Raw genomic sequence first — 20,806 nt, 5'->3', positions numbered from 1 at the left:
TACAAATAAATCTGAACTGAATTAAGCTTAATGGCAATCCCAAATTATCTCTGCATGCCAATTGTAGCAGGTTAATACCTTCATCACAACCCCCCCTCATGTACCAAACCTATTTTCCTTCATGCATAGACTAAAAAGCCATGCACCCCCTGTCCCATCTCGTGCTCTCTGAGTGCTTCTAATACTTTATTGATGACTAGGACTATACTCATTCCTAGGATTTCTTTACTAATTCCTTGAACTATTTTACTGATTCGGAGGATTAGTTCATTAATTCTATACATCCATCTACTTCCTTGCTACTTATTGGGTTGGGTTGTGGGGAGAGCTGCATCAGCAGAGAAGCTCAGACTTCCTTCTTCTCAGCCACTTCTTCCAGCTCATCCAGGGGGTCCCAAGGCATTTCCTGGCCAACTGGGAGTTTTAGTACTTCCAGCATATCCTGAGCCTTCCCCGGGGTATCCTTGGGTGGGACGTCCCTGGAACACCTCACCAGGGAGGCATCCAGAAGGCATACTAACCAGATTCCCGAGCCACCTCATTAGTGGAGGAGTCATATTCTAAGCCCCTCCAAGATGAGTAAGGGTGAGTCTGGTCATTTCCTGGTGGAGGAAACTAATTTCGGCTGCTTGTATTTGGAGTCTCGTTCTTTTGGTCACTACCCACAGCTTATGATCGTATGTGAGGGTAGGAACATAGACTGACATAGATTAATGTGTAAGTATTATAAAAAAATATTGCTCTTGATGTCAAATGTCTGGATCAGGTAAAAGAAAGGGGAAAGAACTTTAAAAAAAAGTGTAAGGTGTGTGATCCCTTTCTCTGACCATGTGTCTCAGCTTTCTTTTGAGACCAAGATTTACACCCCTGCAACCAGAAACACAAACGTTTACCAGACACCCTGGTCAACAATCAGCTGGTTCACCATCACTTTCTGTTACATTGACCCGATAAGGATGATGTGAGCAAACCTGCTGGCAGAAAAATGTCCAACAGCGTGTTTATCAACTGCTTTTTTTCAAGGATTTTTACTAAACAAGGAAATTTGAAAACATTGGTGCACGTACATGTTCCTCAGACTCACCGGTATGCGGTGTCTGGCTCTAAACAACGCAACTTGCTTCAGGTTTTCCTCGCTGATGTTGGTGGGAATGACCAGGATGGAAGGGTAGGTGTCACACAGCTCATAGCTGCTGTTAATCTTACTAATGGCCCAGCTTTCATTTGGGAGACCCTGAAAACACATCCAACCATAGTGAGTAAATTATGAAGAAGAAATTTTACATTTACTTCAGCAAAGCTAAATTCTGACCAAGAGAGAATCAGACTCATTATTTAAGTGATAAACTGAAAATAAATTCACAGATTCATTGCTACCAACTGGATAACTGTCACTTTCCGAACAAGTAAAAAGGTAAAGTTTTCCTGCACGACAGAGGTTAGAACCTCAGCTCCTTTCCACCAACTTTAATTTAAAACACAGAAACATTAAAACATTTCAGTAAAAAATGGTCACTTTCCATCTTGGTGGTAAGAGCTTTTAATCTAGGAGGTTCTACAAAGGATTCAATACAATCTCATTCACACAGCAACACCTTGTTTTATACCCTCACGCTATATATGCAGCACTTTTTAACTCTTCAGCCTCACACATAAAGGTGGAGGAGTCAGAAACCCGATTTTCTGATTGGAAACAGACCAGCTTCATGGCTCTGATATCTCACATCTTCCAGCTGCACCAAGTCAATGTGAATAAAGTTATCTCCAACATTACCTGACGCCTGTACTCCACTGCAGGCTCGTACACCTTCCAGCCATCCTCAGGAAACTGCTCCTTGTAAAGGAATGCAAACAGAGGCTGACAGAGAACACAACACATTAACATTTAGAAGATAAGGGACAAACATTATATATATATATATATATATATATATATATATAGATCCAAGACTCTTTTCACCGCCACAGACCAGTCCTCCTGATAGTTATTTTTTTCTTTTATGAAGATTTAATAATTCAAATAAAATGGTAAAATGGTATTCAAAGGATTAAACATCCTGAAAATGATTAAATGTTTAGTAGTTTTGAGCAGGTCTGAAGTTGCATAAGTGATTTATGGGGAAAAGGCAGAAAAATATTAATGTTTGATCATTAAACAGCAGTTTCAGGACATGTTTGCTATCAAGCTGTTCAGAGTGCTAAAGTTCAGGGAGGGCAGAATGGTTTATAGATCAATTAATATTATATAAAATCTAGTTCCTGTGAGGGGAGAGAAAAACGTTTGGTTATTTCATCAATTCACCAAACAAAGCTTATACCAATAAATGCAGCCAAAACTAGTTTACAAAATAATAATAAAACAAAACATGTGAATTAAATATTGTGTGCAGACACAAACATACATGTTTAAGATCAATGTGATTATGGTGGTGAGAAGCTCTACTAAACATTAATAAGAAGAGATAAGGATATCAATTTAAGGACATATACATTACTATAATAAATAAAATAGGACAGTAAAATAAGTAATGTCAATGTGAATATAAAAAAAGTTACCATTTAGTAAAACCTACTGATAAAGTATAGTTAAAAGCCAGACAAAAAATTATGCGTTTCAAGTTTTCCTTTAAAAATGTCAAAACTCTCAGCTGCTCTCAGGTCTTCAGCTAAGCTGTTCCACTGGTGGGGACCATAAGAAGAAGAAGCTGCATCTCTGTGTGTTTTAGTTCTGGTTTCAGGTATTGATAAAAGGCCTCTATCTGAAGACTTGAGTGCTTTCAAGGTCTTATAAGTTAAGAGCAAAACAGATAAATTAGTAGGACTAAGACTATGAAGACCTTTAAAAACCAGTAAAAGGATCTTAAAAGTTAAATCCTGAAGCACACAGGTAGCCAGTATAGAGACTTTAAAATAGCTGTGTGAGCTCTTTTTGTGGTCTTCGCTAGCACACACGCAGCTAAATTTAGCAGCAGCTGTAACGGTGCAATAGTCTTTAAGACAGACCAGAAAGAACAGCATGACAATAGCCTATTCTGCAGGTAATAAAAGCATGAATTCAATTTTCTGGGTTTATTTTTGAAAGAAACAATGATTTGGTAATGATGAGAAAAGCAGATTTTTGTTACGTGACAAATTTGGTTGTCAAAGTTTAAATCTGAGTTAATTAAAACACCATGATTCTTCACTTTTTTCAGATAAAATGAGGGCCAAAGCTTTCAGTTTAGAATGCAGTATCTTCCTGTGCGCCTCAGGACCAATAACCAGTACTTAAGTTTTGTCCTAGTTGATCTGTAAAAAAATCTGCCATTCATGACCCAATGTCTAAAATACAATAAAAAGGATATTTATTGGTCCTGTGTCATCAGGAGACACAGTAATATAAAGCTGTGTATCATCAGCATAACACAGCATGCTGTGTCTCCTGATGACAGCACCCAGTGGCAACAAATAGAGATTAAAACAGAACAGGACCAAAAATCAAGTCTGGGGGGGACACCACAGTTGAGGTCATAGTTCCTATATGGACATGCATTCATATTTATAAAAAAAAATGTATATTGCTAAGGTTAAAATTAGTACCAGTTATACCAATATGCTTTGAAGTATTTTATGATCAACATTATCTAATTCTGCTGTCAAGTCTAATAAAACCAGCACAGAAACACTTTGTCTCCAGGTTACACCTAAGGTCCTCTACAATTTTTACCAGAGATGTCTCAGTGCTGTGATTAGCCCGGAACCCAAATGGACACTGTTGGAGTTAATAAAATCATATGACTGATTAAAGACAAGCTTCTCTACAATTCTATGAAAAAAGGTATGTTGGATACTGGTTCAAAATATCCAAACCATCTCTCTTCAGGACAGGCCAACATGTGCAGCTGAGAAAGATACAAAGCCGTTTATACGGTAGAATATATGGTTTTGACATTATTTACTTTTTTTTTGCTGTAATTTATTCATAGAAATAAGTAAATAAAACAGAAACGCATTTTGCATGTGAAAGCTTTAAGTTTAATCTTGTTTTTAAGTTTAAGTTTTTAATAAAGAAAAGGAAAAAAAATCTATTAAAATCAGAAATTGGATTAGGTTTGAAAAAAAATCTGATTTTATTTTTAGGCCATATGGCCAAGCGCTAGGTTTCTGTATTTATTCTGTTTGACCTTTTTTAATGTCAGAGATTCTCCGAATCTCTCATCAGCATTTCCTGTGATGCGTTTGGCTGTTTGCCTTTAAAATGAACTATTCTGGTCATGGTTAAAATGCCATCCTGAAAGTTTACAATGATGCCAGACTATCTTTATGTTCAGTCATCTAGCACACATGTGGTAGCATCACATCAAGCATTAGAGCTTCGTCTGAATGAAACTGACCAGGCTGTGAGTGAGAGGAAAGGCGTGTTTAACCAGAACATCTAGAACATCAGGCTGACCATCTTCTGTCCTGTAGGCAAACCTGGGACTCCTCAGGTCCTGATCAGAGATAACATTAGAAACAAATCAATCGGGACAAAAAGATAAAACATGAAAAACTGTGTTTGTGTCAGGAGTACCTTGCAGACCAGTTCCAGTCCCTTAGTATTGTCTCCCTGTTTAGGAACACAGATAGCCTCCAGCCTGCTAATGACTCCTAGATTTACATCAAGGATGAAGGGAGAGACCTGAAAGAACACATCAACTTTAACTTGCACAAAGGCAGCAGAACCTTCAATTATCAGACCCGTCTGTGGAACTAGCTTCCAGTTTGGCTGTAAGAGGCTGGTACCCTCTCTACCTTTCAGGTAAATGGACTGTACTTATATAGCGCTTTTCTAATCATGTTGACCACTCAAAGCGCTTTACACCACGTCACATTCACCCATTCATGCACACACTCATACAGTACAAGTTATACACTGCTTTGCTCTATCACACACATTCATACCCTGATAAACACATCGGGAGAAAACATGGGGTTCAGTGTCTTGCCCAAAGACATTTCAGCATGTAGTCAGGGAATCCATCAATTTTTAGGTTGGCAGATGACTGCTCTTCCTCCTGAGCTACAGAGAAGACTTAAAACTTTCCTTTTTGATAAATCATACAAGTAGGGCTGGCTAGCCATGAAGACCTTAACACAATACAAACAGTAGGTGGAGAAGCAAACAAACATGTTCTACCTTTTCCTCACTGGTGAAGTACAGCTTATAGTCTGTGATGGTCAGAGTCCCATTTACCAAACCACTGAATGGACAGATGTACATCACATCCTTCACTACACACACACACACACAGAATGAATAAAATAGTTTACTTTAGGTTAACTAACAACATATGGAATAAAAACAAGTAGAGAAAAGGCGTGCTGACAAACAGCTGGGGATACATGTACCTGTGATCTGGACTGTCTCTCCTGGCAGCAAAGGAACCTGATTCTGGAACATTTTGACCTGTGACCTGTATCCCAGAGCTGGAAGGTTCTGGAGAAAACACAGACCAGTAACTGATCCAGCAGGAATCACAAAAAAATATGGACTCACTCAGAATATTTTTCCAGGTGTTGTAAAGGAATAAAGACCACGTGGATGAGGTGCTGATCCTCTGAAGAAATGTGTCCACAGCCCAGTTTAACTGAAGCAATATGGACCTGTCCAGAAGCAGCTGCTACTCATCAGTTTTCCACATGTTTAACTCAGCCCAGCTTACAGGAAGTTTAACCCATTTTATTAACAGCTGCTGCTGTTTTTCTGTGTTCACCATTTTTCTGCATCATTTTTTCAATCCTGCTGATTAATTGGAGATGATAAAAATAGGATTTTTGCATCTTTTTCTAGCCCCAAATTTAATAAAAGAAAGAACAGTTAACATTTCAGTAAACTCATCTGTACATTTTAAAGTTCAATACAGTATAGAAAATGATCAGCCATCCACGTGGTTATGGTCTCACAAGAAAACAGTGATAAAAATAATAAATAACAATTTAAGACATTACAGTGCTTTTATTTCTCTGATTAACTCCAAACAGCCTCATTTAGCTGACGGAAAACATAAGTGGGGAAAGGCAGGTGGGACAGGAAGAAGACAGAAGGACGGACAAACAGACTTGCCAAAGCATCAGAAGGATGTTCAGGGTCACTTTCTCCAAAGAAAAAAAGCCCGTCTACTGAATCCTGCAGAGGAGAGCCGGCATGGAGAAAGTGACAGCAAGAGAAAAGAAGAAGAAGAAGAAAAAGACAAAGAATTGTTTTTTGGTCACTCAGCATTGCAGAGCTGCATTACAGGGTCGAGGAGAGCAGCCCAAACTTTGTCATTTCTCTTCAAAACCAGCATTCACTGGTAAAATTTCAGCAAGAGGTACCGACAGTTCACATTTCTCTTTTTTAACCTTTACTTAACCAGGCAAGACAGATTAAGATCAAATTCTTATTTGAATCAAACCTATTTGGTTTCAGAATCATTCTTAATTTTTATTATTACACATTTTAGTGCAGAAATTAATTCACAACTGACAAATCAATAAAGGTTCTTTCAATAATAATATTCATCCTGAGAGCTGAACAGAGAATCTCTATTACATGGCAAATAAAACCTGAGTCAGAGGTCTATGTCATAACTCCCAGAGACTTTTTCTGACCCAAACACTCAGCAGCCTGTTAAAGCCAAGGCTGTAAAACACCCACAATGCACACAGCCTTGTGTTGAACCTGACTATCAAAAAACTGTAACCAATTTCTGGGAAAAAAATAAAATAAATAAACTTTCACCATTTTTTCTCTGTTTGGTGAGAGCCTCAAAAGTACTGGGAACTGTGGAAATAAGGCGGCAGGGACTTATTCCACAAATGTGTCTGTGGTTTCAGATCTTTAGCTTCATAGGTAAAGAAAACTGACATAGCACAGTATCTTTTTATGTAACTCATAAAACATTCATTTATACAGCACATTTCACACCAACTCAGTCAATTAATAAAGTCCCAAGTGTCAAATGAACTCAAGAAAAGCTCTCTGCTGACCAGACCTGCTCAGGCAGCTCAGTCCAGAGTTTAAATGTTCTGTCAGCTCTGGTCTGAAACCAGGACTCTGGATCCAGTCAGGCTTTTCGCAACGGCAGGTGCTGGTTTCTGAACCTGATTATAAACCAAATGCCACGTTCAGACCAAAACACTGGAGAAGTCAGTTATCAATAGGTACCATGAAATGGTGGCTGTCCTTTGTGAACTTAAGATAAAGGCTTATTCACCTGAACTCCAGACCAAATACTGCAACAGTAAAATAAAAGACTTGGACAAAAGTGGAGCTGGGCATGGCGTTGCATGTCCATCTTTCCAGCTGTTGGACTATGGAGGACTGAAACTGCCAAAATAAAAAATACAAAAAAATTAAGGCTGTCAAAAATAACGCATTGGCAGTAACTAATTTATGTAATTAATTGCACCGATATTTTTAACACATATTTCACATTTGCAGCATAACAAGCCACAGACATCCGTCATTCCTCGGTTATGATGGCGGGGAATTCAGGTGTTTTGAAGCGAGAAGGAACAAGATAAGCTAGCTGGTTCAATGGATGGATTTGAGTCTAAAAAGAACATTAATGGGACATCTAATAAATAAAAAGTGATCTGCACAATCTACAAGAAGTTTTATTTCAACCAAAGTACTTCAAGCACCATCAGAACTGGCGTGCACTACGTGAGTGGGGGAGGGGTGAGTTATGGTGGCGCGCATCTCAGGTGGAGGTTAATATTAACAGACGTCAACTCGTCCAAGACTCAGGAGAAGCTTTCAGAAAGTTTAGAAAACTTCCAGTTCCAGTGTAGAGGTATGTGGTTTTATCTGACATTAAAATGCTGTTTTATTTTTAATCTGTACCAGCTAACGGCTAGCGAAGATGGAATAAAGCAGAGTTTCATCTGTACGAGCTGAGGATACCTAAACTGGAATAAAACTTCTCCACATAATGATGCTGTGGGTCTCAAACCCGCAGCCGCAGGATGATATTTTGTGGCCCCCTACTTGACATCAAAGTTTGGTGTTTCTGCATTTTTCTCGAATGCACCTTTTTACCGTGTCGTTGTGTAGGTTTACAGTCACATGACCACTTCACACAAACCATGGCTGCAGCGCAGTACAAACAAACTCTTCATAGCAGACCGGGAATGAAGCACAAGAAAGCTATTAGAGGGTCCGTCTGTAATGCTGAACCAGAGAAGGATGAATATCTGGCCTTACACATTAAGTATGTTTGGAGGATGAAGTGGCTTTTGGTGGATTCTGTTCACCACTGTGACAAAACACCTATAGGACCAAAATCAGATTTTCTGTTGCTATTTTTATCTGTTGATAAAAATAGCATGTGTGTGTGCGAATTACAAGATTTGTGAATTACAAATCTGACAAAGAAAATCTAACAAATTTGCATTATCATCATCATTAAAATTTGCAGTTTTACACCAACGTCTAGATTCAGATTAAATTTTCTGTAAGAAACAATATTCTATTAAAGTGCTGATACACACTTTCTGCAGTCAAAAGTTTAGTTTACTTTTTACAGACATATAAAAGTCTATAAAAGATATTCTTATGGGTTATTTAGGTTTCATTTTCAATTTGTACAGGACATTTGTAGGTTGTACAGGACACAGTAAACACAGCAGAGTATGAACGAGATCCAAGTTGAGAGGTTAGGAACTAAGAAAGAGCCAACAGGAGAGAAGCTGACAATAGAGCACACTTCTAACAGGAAATAGTTCCAACAGGAAGCAGCTCAAAAATGAAGCAGCTCAAAACGTAAACAGCCTAAACGGGAAGCAGCTCAAACAGAAAGCATTTCAAACACTGATGTGTCTTACAGCTCAGCCACACAATAACTCATATTTACTTTAAGCAGAAGGCAAACAATCTGTTAACAGACACACACATATAAATGAAACAAGTCTTACCATGTGATTCAGCCGCTTGGATAGCTGGATGTTAAACACACAGAACAAATGTAGCTTAACATTAAAACCTTCTGGCAGGATATATGGGTTCTGGTTTGGATCTGTGGAAACCATTTGGCTCTAGCATACATTTTCCCCCAGTCTGCCAGTCCTCTGCTCAATCATTTTCAGTCTCCCGGGTGTAAACTAGTTCCTCCTCAGTGTGCATGCCTTCTCTTGAATACAGGCTCATCTCCCTCCACATCAGAACATACTGAGACCTTCTCTGCCTCCATCTCTAGCCTGTCTGCCTTCTGCAGCTCCCTCGCATCAGCAGAGAGAGAGTGCACATTGGAAATAGTTGCATCAACCACCTGTAAGGCAGACAAATATCTACATAATAATAATAATGCCCTCCCTTATTCAATAATAAGAGCAGCTGGAGGTGTTTCCTGCTCTGGTGTACTAAATACTTCATGGTTTATAGTTTAGCTATACAGGGGCGGGTCTAGAGAAGTTCTAATGGGGGCCAGGCAGGAGCACTGACCAAGAAAAAAAACAGGGCACAAATGAGACCCTTTATTAGGTCTAGATTTTATAAAATATTGAACTGATAATTGTCAGGTGTAGGCGGAGGTGAGGACCCCAATGCAGATAGATCATGCAGAAGCTGAACTGGGATGAAAAACTGGTTTGTTTACCGAAAACTCAGGACAGGGAACAACACACGACAGGGAGTAAACCATAAGGGCCTGACAGGGAAGAACTGAAACCATCAAGTATTTGTACACAGAGGAACTAATAGAAAACAGGTGAAATGAATCAAAATCAAACCACGTGAGCTAATGAGCCAGGGACAGAAAACACAGCACACGAGGGAAACTAAAGACTGTAACAAAACCAGAAACCCTAAAGCAAAATCATAACTAAAGACAAAAATCAGAACTAATCATTGATATTAAGAAAACACCAAACCCAGGAAAAGAACCAAAACATGTTCATCATGACAGGTTATTATAGGGATGGACCGATATGAATATTTTTGCCGATACCGATATTAATATTGTTGTTACTGCCAATAACCGATATTTACCAATGTCGATATATATTTTGTTTCAAAAGGTTTAAGATTATCAAATTCTGTACAAAGTAAAAATGATACAAACATTAAGGGTGTTAGCTTCTCACCATTGTTTGTGAACTTCTAGATGGTAGATTTTCAGATGACAGATCAAGTTTGTGTGATTAAATGATTTGACACGGCGTCCTACCTGCATCTTTTCGACTTTGCAGATATTGCATGCTGCTTTTCTTCTTTTGACACCATGAAAAATGACCACACAGCTGACATTGCTTCTAGCTTCCGTTATATCCCACAATGTAATGCTGCATCACTGTTACCAAACATGGTCGCATGGCCAAACCCGCCTCCTCCTCCCAATATACGTACAAAAACAGCAATTAGACAAAAATAAATATTGGCTGTTAATATCGACCCAGTTTTCCTTTTCAGACCGATACCGAGATGTTAAAAAATGACTAACATCGGCCGATACCGATATTAATGCAAATATATTGTGCATCCCTAATAATTACAACTAAAGTAATCATCTAATGTAAAAAAAGTGAAGATAACTAGTAAAACAAGCAGCCAATTATGTATTTTATCAGTAGGTGTTTACTTTGGATGATCCTGCTGTAGGACATTTATCACTGCTGCACAAACACTCACACTTACCACATGGTAAATGGTCTGTATTCATATAGCACTTTACTATTTCTGGAATGATACCCAAGGCGCTTTACATCATACTTTACGTTGTTCACGCCTTCACACAAATTCACACACTGATGACAGAAGCTACCACGATCCAGAGCAATTTTGGGACTCAGTGTCTTGCTCAGGGACACCTCGACATGAGCCGAGGATCAGACCGGCAACCCTCAGGCTACAAGATGACCACTCTATCCACTAAGCCACGCCGCCGTTTCATCATCGATGTCGGCTGTTTCACTTCAGTTGTCACATCTGCTGGTTTTATGACAGACATTTTCACCATTGAGACGGTTGGTGAGATGATGATATATGAATTCTGAATTATGATCTAGAACTTGGTAGAGATGATTTAGAAAAACATATAGAAGTACTTTACATGCTGCACTTACTGAGCCTTGGACATTGACGTTTACCCAAGGGAAGTTCAGTTAACACCAAATATTTGTAAACTGGCTCTTTTGGTTGACACAGTAATAACGGGCAAATTTCAGGCATAGCTGCGAATAATGATTAGCTGTGATTAATTTGATTAAAATTTTAATCATTTGACAGCCATCAAGTAGATGAGAAAGTGAATCAGGAAGACCTCAGGACTGAATCTAGTTTGTCTGTGCTTCTTTGCCATGTAAATTAAACGCTGTGCCTACAGCAACAAAAGCAATTTTTTCTTGTCTTTCCGTCTGATCTTTTTGCTTCTGAAGGGCAACATTTCTTTGATGGTTTAGTAACCAGAAGCTCTGGTGTGTTGGCTCCATTATTGGGGAAAACTCCGGACAAAAACGGTTGTTAAAATTTCCACCACCACAACAAGCTCAGGAGGCTGAAGAGAGGTGATTACTTCTAGGTGAAACTTAGTGGTGAAGCAGACACGGGACTCTGCTGTAACTGGCAGAGCTGTGTGGTCTTTATTGCTAAAGCTGGTAGCAAAACATTCACAGCTAATCAGGAAGTTTCTCACAGCTACTTTCTCAGCTCCAACGTCCCCCGCCTTCCCTCCCCTGCACTGTGCATCTCTCTCTTGAGCTAAAATGTTCTTAAGGGGCCACACAGTTCTTTCAACACAGCGCTGCAAACAGCAGCATGTCTCTGCACATTGACAGATGACTCTTGCAATCTGTTATGTTTAGTTTTTTTTTAATTAACGTAATCTGGCAGGCCAGATATTATTGGCGGCGGGCAAGCACAGGCCCGCGGGCCACCAGTTGTCAACCACTGATCTAGAAGAAAGAACAGATCCAACTCTACTTATGGAGGAAGCTCAGATCCTTTAATGACTGGACCAAGATGTTTCTTATCTTTTAGCAGTCTGTTTTGCAGCATCTGCTGAGGCAGCAGAGCCAGAACCAGAAACTTAAAGAAGCTGAACAAACTGATCCAGAAGTTTTGGTTCTGTTCTGTGGACTGATCTGGAGCTGCTGGAGCTGACTGTGCAGAGGAGAATGGACTTGTTTGCCTTCGTCTTTGATCTTTCTGTCAACCAGTGAGGTTGGAGAAAAGGCTGGTTACACCAGTGACCAACCAATCAACCCAGTTCAATCTTCTTCAAAATAGTGAAAACAGCTTCATAACAGAAGGATTTTCTCCCATTTTCATTGAAAGACTCAGCAGTAACTTAGCAACTAAATGAAAATGAATGAGAAATGTGTTAGCAGTGTGAGCATGTATTTGTTTTTCCCGACATGATGGGGAAAACTGACTCAAACTTATGGAGACTTCCTAAATTTGTGGAATTTTGTCCCCGAGTCAAAAATCTGAAGGTTAGCACTTAGTTTTAGGGTCTGGAATAGAGTCAGATTTTGATTTCAGTGTAAAGGTTATGGTTTAGCATCCATTCAAGACAAATGTGCTGTTAGAGAACAGGTCCTGTCTAACTTGGACAGGTCCAGTAGAAAAATGTTTTTTGTGATAATCACCTTGTTATCCCTGTTGAGAAGATCAGGTTGGGCAGATCTGGACATCTGACCGGAGATGGTGGCTGCAATCAGCTGCTTACACCACTCCACATGGGAACCTGTTGGACTAAACACAAAGACCAGTTTAAAACCAGTTTAAAAAAGAATTCTTGTTCTCCCACTAAATGATGACATCCTTTAAAAATGTGAAAAATGGCAGAATGGTGAATGAGAGTTACTTGTTGCCATGTCAACAACACTATTCTGTCCACACACAGTGGATTGTACACTGTACACTCAGTGTGGAGGCGGAGGACAGGTGATTACTTCTGGGTGAAACTGCAGCTAGCTTCAGAGTTAGCTCCCTTTACTTTAACCAGCAGTGGTGAAGCAGACACAGGACTCTGCTGGAACTAGCAGAGCTGTGTGGTGTTTATTGCTAAAGCTGGTAGCAAAACGATCATCTCTGCATACCATCTTTACAAAATACTTCCACATTATCAGATCCAGAACTTCGGGAAACTAAAACAGAACAGTGCAGAACCTGTAGGTCAAAGTGACCACCTGTCGCCAAAATAGGTAGAAATGGTCATATTTCGTTTGGTTTTTACTTAAAAGTCAGGGACCAGCACGGCTTCATTTTTTTATTTGACATGACTGTATATGCAAATTTCAAAACGGTCAAAATCACTGCTTTGGCTGTTAAAGAGATAATGAAATTCTGATTGGATTATTAACAAATACACAATCATTTAATGCCTTTAAATTATAATAATTACAGTCATCTCAAATTTCATTATTTAGTGTCCCTTCACAGTTTCAGTAAATATTTAAATTTTATTATAAATACACTGCTATGATTTTAGTTGAAAAATTGGGTTTAAATAAATTACATTTATGAACAGTCTCCTCTCTGAGCTGCCACCTTATCCCGGTGGAGGAGTTTGCATGTCCTGACGACCCTAGGAGCTATGTTGTCGGGGGTTTTATGCCCCTGGCATTGTCACCAATGGCAAACAGGTCTCTAGGGGAGGTGCAGGACAAAGTGCAGCTCAACAGACCCTTATGATGAAGAAAAAATGGACCTAGTTTTCCCTTGCCTGGACGTGGGTCACTGGGGCCTCCCTCTGGAGCCAGGCCTGGAAATGGGGCACGAACACGAGTGCCTGGTGGCTGGGCCTTTGCCCATGGGGCCTGGTCAGGCTCAGCTCAAAAGGGTGACATGAGCCCCTCACCCCTGGGCTCACCATCTGGAGGAGGGCCATAGGGGTTGGGTGCAGTGTGAGCTGGGTGGTGGCCGAAGGCGGGGACCCTGGCGGTCTGATCCTCGGCTGGAAAAGCTAGCTGTAGGAACGTGGAACGTCTCCTCTCTGGCGGGGAAGGAGCCTGAGCTGGTGCGCGAGGTTGAGCAGTTCTAGCTAGATATAGTTGGACTCACCTCGATGCACAGCTTAGGTTCTGGAACCATTGTCCTCGAGAGGGCCTGGACTCTCTTCTATTGTGGAGTTGCTCACGGTGACAGGCGACAAGCAGGTGTGGGCATACTCAATGCCCCCCAGCTTGGCGCCTCTACATTGGGGGTCATCAATTCAGACTCAAAAGTCTCCACATGTGCACATGGCACCAGGACATTCTAGACCGCAGTTCGATAATCGACTTTGTAGTTGTATCATCGGACTTGCAGCCACATGTCTTGGCCACTCAGGTGAAGAGAGGGGCAGAGTTATCAACTGATCACCACCTGGTGGTGAGTTGGCACATATGGTGGGGGAGGATGCCGGTCAGGCCTTGCAGACCCAAGCGTGTTGTGAGGGTCTGGTTGGACTGTCTGGTGGAGGACATTGTGTCCGAATGAGCTGTGTTCCGTGCGTTATCTGTTGAGGCGGCCATCTGGAGCTGTGGCTGTAAGGTTGTCTGTGCATGTTGTGGCGGTAATCCCCGAACTCGTTGGTGGACACCAGCAGTGAGGGATGCCATCAAGCTGAAGAAAGAGTCCTATTTGGCCTTTTTGGCCTGTGAGGCAGCTGATCGGTATTGGAAGGCAAAGCAGGATGCAGCTTTGGCAGTCACTAAGGCAAAAACTTGGGCATGGGAGTAGTTTGGAGAGGCCATTGAAAATGACTACCAGACAGCTTTGAGAAGATTATGGTCCACCATCTGGCAGCTCAGGAAGTGGAAGCAGTGCTATATCAACACTGTGTACAGTGGGGATGGGAACTGCTGACCTCGACCTGGGATGTTATGGGCCGGTGAAGGGAATCCTTTGAAGACCTCCTCAATCCCAACAAAACATCTTCCAATGAGGAAGCAGAGTGGGGGGACCCTGGCATTGGTCCTATCTCTGGTGCTGAGGTCGCTGAGTTGGTTAAAAAGCTCCTAGGTGGCAGAGTCCCAGGGGTGGATGAGGTCCCCCAGAGTTCCTTAAGGCTCTGGATGCTGTAGGGCTAAATGGACAGTCCACGCCTTTACTTGGAAAGTTTACAAACGTTTTGTGTAAACAGTGTCACAGCTCTAGTCAATCACATTTATTTGTCTTTTTATTTTGGCTGACACGCCTCTGCAGCATTGCATGGACATCGGGGACAGTTCCCCTGGACTGGCAGACTATAGTGATGGTCTCCCACTTCAAAAAGGGGGATCGGAGCGTGTGCTCCAACTACAGCAGGATCACACTCCTCAGTCTCCCTGGTAAAGTCTATTCAGGGGTCCTGGATCGGAAGGTCCGCCGGATAGTCGAACCTCGAATTGAGGAGCCGCAGTGTGGCTTTCATCCCGGTATCCCAGTATCTCCAGTTCTGTTCATAACTTGAGGGGATTGAGGTGTTGAGGGGATCAGGTTTAGTGGCCTCAGGATTGGGTCTCTGCTCTTTGTGGATGTTGTTCTGTTGGATCTTTAGCTTTTGCTGAAGTATTTTGCAGCCAAGTGTGAAGTTGCTGGGATGAGAATTAGCACCTCCAAATCCGAGATCATGGTCGTCAGCCGGAAAAGGGTGGAGTGTTTTCTCCGGGTCAGGAATGAGGTCCTGCTCCATATGGAGGTGTTCAAATATCTCAGAGTCTTGCTCAGAGAGAAGAGAGAGAAGGATGGAGAGGGACATTGTCAGGCAGATTGGGGATCTTCTTAAACATCCACACTAACACATTGTGATGTGAATTCTGCATTGGTCTGTCATGATGAAGAAGGACCACGAGCTGTGGGTAGTGACCGAAAGAACGAGATCATGATTACAAGTGGCCACAATGAGTTTTCTCCACAGGGTGGCTGGACTCTCCCTTGGAGGAGCTTGGTGGTCCAGGAGGGGCTCAGAGCAGAGTTGCTCTCCTCCACATTGAGAGGAGCCAGATGAGGTGGCTCAGGAATCTGGTCAGGATGCCTCCTGGATGCCTCCCTAGTGAGATGTTCCAGGCATACCTCAGTGTGAGGAGAACCTGGGAAAGACCCAGGACACACTGGAGGGATTGCATCTCTCAGCTGTCCTGGGATTGCCTCGGGATCCCCCTGGATGAGCTGGCGAATGTGGCCGGGGAAAGGGAAGTCTTGGCTTCCCTGCTTAGCCAGCTGCCCCTGCAGCCCGACCCCAGATGAGCAGAAGAAAACAGATGGATGGACATTGATGAACAAATCATTTGTTTGTAATATCAGCATACCAATCTGTGTTCCCCTGCCATGTGTTTGCCACTGCTGCTGTGGCGGGCATGTTTGCCTTTCCACACACTAGCTCAATATGGAAAAATATAGTAGGTGCATTTTAATAAATAGGAAATCCTTTTTATTTTTTTTTTACAAAGATTGGATGGATCATGGGATGTTGTCAATATTACGTTGTTGAATAGCTATATATAACTACGTTAATATTAATTTTATTTCTAAATATAACTTGGTGTGTTCTGAAAGCAAATTTAGTAAAGTTGTGAAAGCTTTATTGGGGGGAATATCATTCAATTGTCTAAAGGAGTTTTAATGGATTATTCGTATAGTTATAGAATATGTTTAATAATGTAAAGATATAAGTTTGTGGACAAGACCCACAGCAACAAATTCCTAAGGACATACCTCACTAAATAATCTCACTGAAGAAAAAAACACCTTTCTTTTAAGGTTACAGCCCAAACTTTTAATTCAATATCTTTCTTTTCCAATCTCACCAAAAGCCGAAGAAATTAAATTTAAAGTGTTCAAAGCTTACTAACTATCCAGTGGCTTTCTTTATGGCAGATTAAACATCCACACTAACACATGTACCTCACAATCAGCCGAACTTCTTTTTACTTTGACTTCTATTTGGATAGGTTTCCAGGGGGGTATTCCACCAACGTAGCTAAAGAAAGCCAGGTTGTATTGGGAAAGCCTCGCTTGAACTAACACTATCTCTGAATTAAGACTCAAGCCGTTCCACTAACACATTTCAGCTACATCTAATTGAGGCTAATTCAAGCTAGGCTTACATAGCCTGGCTATGTGGGAGGTCCTGAGGAACGTAGGAAGCCCTGACGAGTAGATGGTGGAAAAGAGGAGCTGCAGAAAAAGAGAGCAAGCCGAGAGCTTCATTTTCTCAGCAGCTGAACAAAGAATGCTGATGGAGATCAGTGACGTGCGGTGAGGTTCATGGCTGGTGAGGCACTGACTCCTCTGGAGTCAGATTTACAATTTTAAGAATCGAAAAGAGCATCTTATTTCACTATTCATCCAACAGCATGCAACTACGCCCCCTTGAGGTGAGGCAGAGTAATGCCTGCCTCACCTGCTGACTTTTCTCTGCACTTTATTGTACGATAAGAAGGAATAATTTTCTCACACATACATTAAAGACATTACACGGACTGTAGAGAGTCATGGTATATAACAACTTTTTCTGTAATGTTAATATTGGCGATATGCTGAGGAACAGAAACGGGCACGTGTCATGCAACCCAGTTTGTACTGGATCACCAGTCAGAGGAGGCACAGCTCGCCAGCTGATCAGGAAATCCTCAAATTGTATAGAGTCATACTGAAAATGTATTTTTAACACAGATCAGTAGAAAATATTAATATTTATTTTATGTACTTTTCTTTTTTATCATGACACCTCTCCTGACCGCACGTCACTGCTCTCAATTGTTGATTTCACTGTCCTCATTTATTTATGGTCTCCCCTTGTGTTATAAATCTACTTACATAAAGCAGCTGAATTATCTCTGTATGTACTGGCCCTGCTCAATTTATCAATAACCCAATAATCAATATGCATCATCTTTGTGATTATCGTGTGTGTGTGTGTGCATACGCACATGTGTGTGCGACCTACATTAATTCTGCACTTTTACATCTCAACAGCAGCATCTTACCATCTAATCTAATCTAATAACAATAATAATTCCAAAAACCAGGGGCCCCTTCCAGAAATTAGGGGCCCGTTAAAGAACTCAAGAGCCCATTATAGAAACCAGAAGTGCTTTCCAGAAACCAGGGACCTGTTACAGAAAGCAGAGGTGGGGCCCAGAAACATGGGGACCAGAAATCACAGATGTGCTCCAGAAACCAGGCGCACATCCAAGAAACTAGAGGCAGAGCGCGTTCCAGAAACCAGGGGCAGGGCCCATAGATTTAGGAGAGGAATTAATTGTCTTGGTGTCCTGTCCTGGACACATGTCCTCAGGAGATTTCTCTTATATAAGCTTCCATTCATCAATTTGTGGTTTTTATTTATTTACGATGTTAGTAGGTGATTCTGCAACAGGAAGCAATGTGTACATAAGAGTCAGATGGTGTTATAAAAAACAGCTGAAAAGCTGCAGGGAGAGTGGATGGGGGTCCATCACCGCAGACTCATCTGAACCCAATACAGTCAACCTCTGTAAACGTCAAAGTGACTGAATGGTTAGAAGTGAAACAGGAAGTGTTGCATGTTATACTCCCTGTACGGCCTCTACAGAAGCTCTGATGTTGCCTTAGTTTCAGCTCTAGGGGCAGAAAAATTATTCTGAGAAGTTCTGGAATGAAAAGTTCTGGTTCTGTGCAGACAGCCAGACTTTCAGAGGAACCACAGACAAATTTCATATGTTCAAACCCACACCTCTTTATTGATCTGCTTGAGTCCAAACCTCGGATGGTTCTCACTAATGGAGCAAATTCCTCTGACTGAGCTCGGAACTTGTCTGAATTTTATAGAATCTGTTTGTAGATCAGTTCTGGAACTGGTCCATTTGCAGACATTAAGATTCAGAAAATGGTCTGAGGAAAACCTGGTGTGTAAAAAGGAATTGTTTGTACCGACTCACCTATGCGGCCCATCTCCTTCCATGGTTCCGCCAGCTGCTGTCTGCTTCTCCATCTGTCGACTAACTGGCTGCTATCTGGGTCAGAGGGGTGGGGATAGACAAGGATGTGGATCAAATCTAACTGTATTTGTTGTGTCCGGACGCGAGTCGAATCTGAAGAGATTCAGTGGTTTCCTGTCGCTCCGCTTCCTCTAGTATTTTCCTCCGTTTGCGGCTCCGCCCAACTCCCGACCCGCTTATGTCTGCACGAGCTGCTGTTGTTATGATGTCTCATACGCAGTGTGTATAGTGCGCTACGCGGAGTGATATGACATCCAGCAGCTTCATCACTACTCCTGTAACAGGTCTGTGTGAAATTGACCAGAGGTCATTCTTCTCTCAGTTCAGATGACAAACAAAACAGGACAGCGGTACCGGAGTTAGCTGAAATCGTTTGAAATCAGTCCCCCTGCAGATGAAAGCATCGCCGTCACGCATTTTGAGTTGGCCTGCTTTAAAAGGCGTGCACACATAAAAAGAAGTTAGATTAAACCTTTTATTCCTAAATGTTTCACCTGTGTCCCTACGATAGATATATATATGAGGACTGACTAAACTCTGGTCCTCACCGGGATGCGTCCTCTGGACCGGAAGGCAGCCACTCTCTTCAGGTCTTCTTCTTTACTTTTAAAGGGCACGGCCAGCACAGTGGGGTACGTGTCACAGTTCATAGTTCTTATTGATGAAGGTGATGCGCCACTTATTGTTAGGCAAACCCTGCAGGAAACAATAAAAACCATCATATAGATATATATGTTACTTTACTGAATAAGGATAAATTAAAGCTATTAGACCATGAGCTCCATTCAAAACTTAAGTTACACAGCGTATCTATAAGATAGAAAACACAGAATGAAAGCATATTTTACCAGCATATACCATAGACAGCGTTCCCGGGGGGTGGGGGGCACAGGGGACGTGACCTCCTCTCCATGAAGCCTAAAAGTTAACCCATCACAACTCACGACACATACCAGTGTTTGTTTTTTTGTGAGCTAGTGGGTCTATATCCTCCTGACTACCAGAAAAAAAAATTGTTTAATCAATATTTTTTTTAATTTCCCCGACTGTTTGAAGGGTAATGAGAAAACTCTGACAATGAAACTCGTTCTTCTTATATGAAAAATACAGAACAAAATTCAGGAAATAGCTACAAATGTCCACTACAGAAGACAATTCTCAAACTTATGTTGTGGTAAAATGTTGTTATATTCATTTAGAAAATGGTTTAATGTGTTCTCAAGAGATATCATAAAGAAATATTACAATAATACTTCAGGACTACATTTGCACAAAAAGAAGTTATGAACTCTTCTTATGAAATGTGATTGTGGTAATGAATGCCATTTTCCTTGAGGAAAAACAGGATGTTCCCAAAGCCCCACCCCTATAAATGTGGTACCATTCAAAAGCCCTGGATGTCCTTTTTAGAGAACAAAATGAGTGGGTTTAATAGCGTGAAAGGGGGATGGAGATATTCAGGTTTACAAATGTCCTCCACAGAGGACTAATTTATACTACTGGTAGTCAGGAGGATATACCACAGGGTAATGTGATGGGCACTGGATTTTAAATGTCTCAAATCCATGGCATTAGACTCAAAGTCGTTACCTTTTGATTAATTTACAGAGCCCATGACCAAGATGCCTCATGGAAACTGAGAAACCAGACCAGACTAGCGGGGATCTCAAGCCACAATGGTCCCTATAGGTGGTTTCTACTTAACATGGAGACCAACCCAACACTGGCACAGCAAAGGCCAAGTAACGACAAGACAATGTGTTGTTGTGTAAAAGTGTAATTATCTGATTTTGTGCCTTAAGGATCTCTGTCGTGTGTGATATTTAAAGCATGTAAGGTTTTCCTCTCAAATGTCCTCCTTCTACTCTCCTTCAGCCTCCTCCACCTCTCCAAGTCTGATCTCGACTGACACTCCAAA

At 41.3% G+C, this 20,806-nt stretch overlaps 1 protein-coding gene across 4 annotated transcripts in view; it reads right to left on the bottom strand.

The window, feature by feature from the left end:
• Positions 1-19,109, bottom strand: part of mtmr1a (myotubularin related protein 1a) — a 29,630-nt gene extending 10,521 nt beyond the window's left edge. The window contains exons 1-10 of one of the 4 annotated variants that reach the window (XM_041984841.1): positions 18,829-19,109; positions 12,589-12,694; positions 8,920-8,943; positions 6,086-6,148; positions 5,371-5,458; positions 5,159-5,253; positions 4,553-4,660; positions 4,374-4,472; positions 1,775-1,858; positions 1,085-1,234 (exon numbers count right to left, since the gene is read on the bottom strand). In XM_041984841.1, coding sequence (XP_041840775.1) covers positions 1,085-1,234; positions 1,775-1,858; positions 4,374-4,472; positions 4,553-4,660; positions 5,159-5,253; positions 5,371-5,458; positions 6,086-6,148; positions 8,920-8,943; positions 12,589-12,694; positions 18,829-18,881 — 870 coding nt within the window. In that variant the 5' untranslated portion in view covers positions 18,882-19,109. The remainder of the gene's footprint in view (positions 1-1,084; positions 1,235-1,774; positions 1,859-4,373; positions 4,473-4,552; positions 4,661-5,158; positions 5,254-5,370; positions 5,459-6,085; positions 6,149-8,919; positions 8,944-12,588; positions 12,695-18,828) is intronic. The other 3 variants (XM_041984842.1, XM_041984843.1, XM_041984844.1) reach the window with 3 other exon arrangements.
• Between the last annotated feature and the right edge of the window lie 1,697 nt (positions 19,110-20,806).

This window comes from Melanotaenia boesemani, chromosome 5 (genome assembly GCF_017639745.1).
Source record: "Melanotaenia boesemani isolate fMelBoe1 chromosome 5, fMelBoe1.pri, whole genome shotgun sequence".
In the NCBI taxonomy this organism is placed as follows: domain Eukaryota; kingdom Metazoa; phylum Chordata; class Actinopteri; order Atheriniformes; family Melanotaeniidae; genus Melanotaenia; species Melanotaenia boesemani.
The sequence above is the reverse complement of the archived record's forward strand: the minus strand, read 5'-3'. Positions and strand labels throughout refer to the sequence as shown.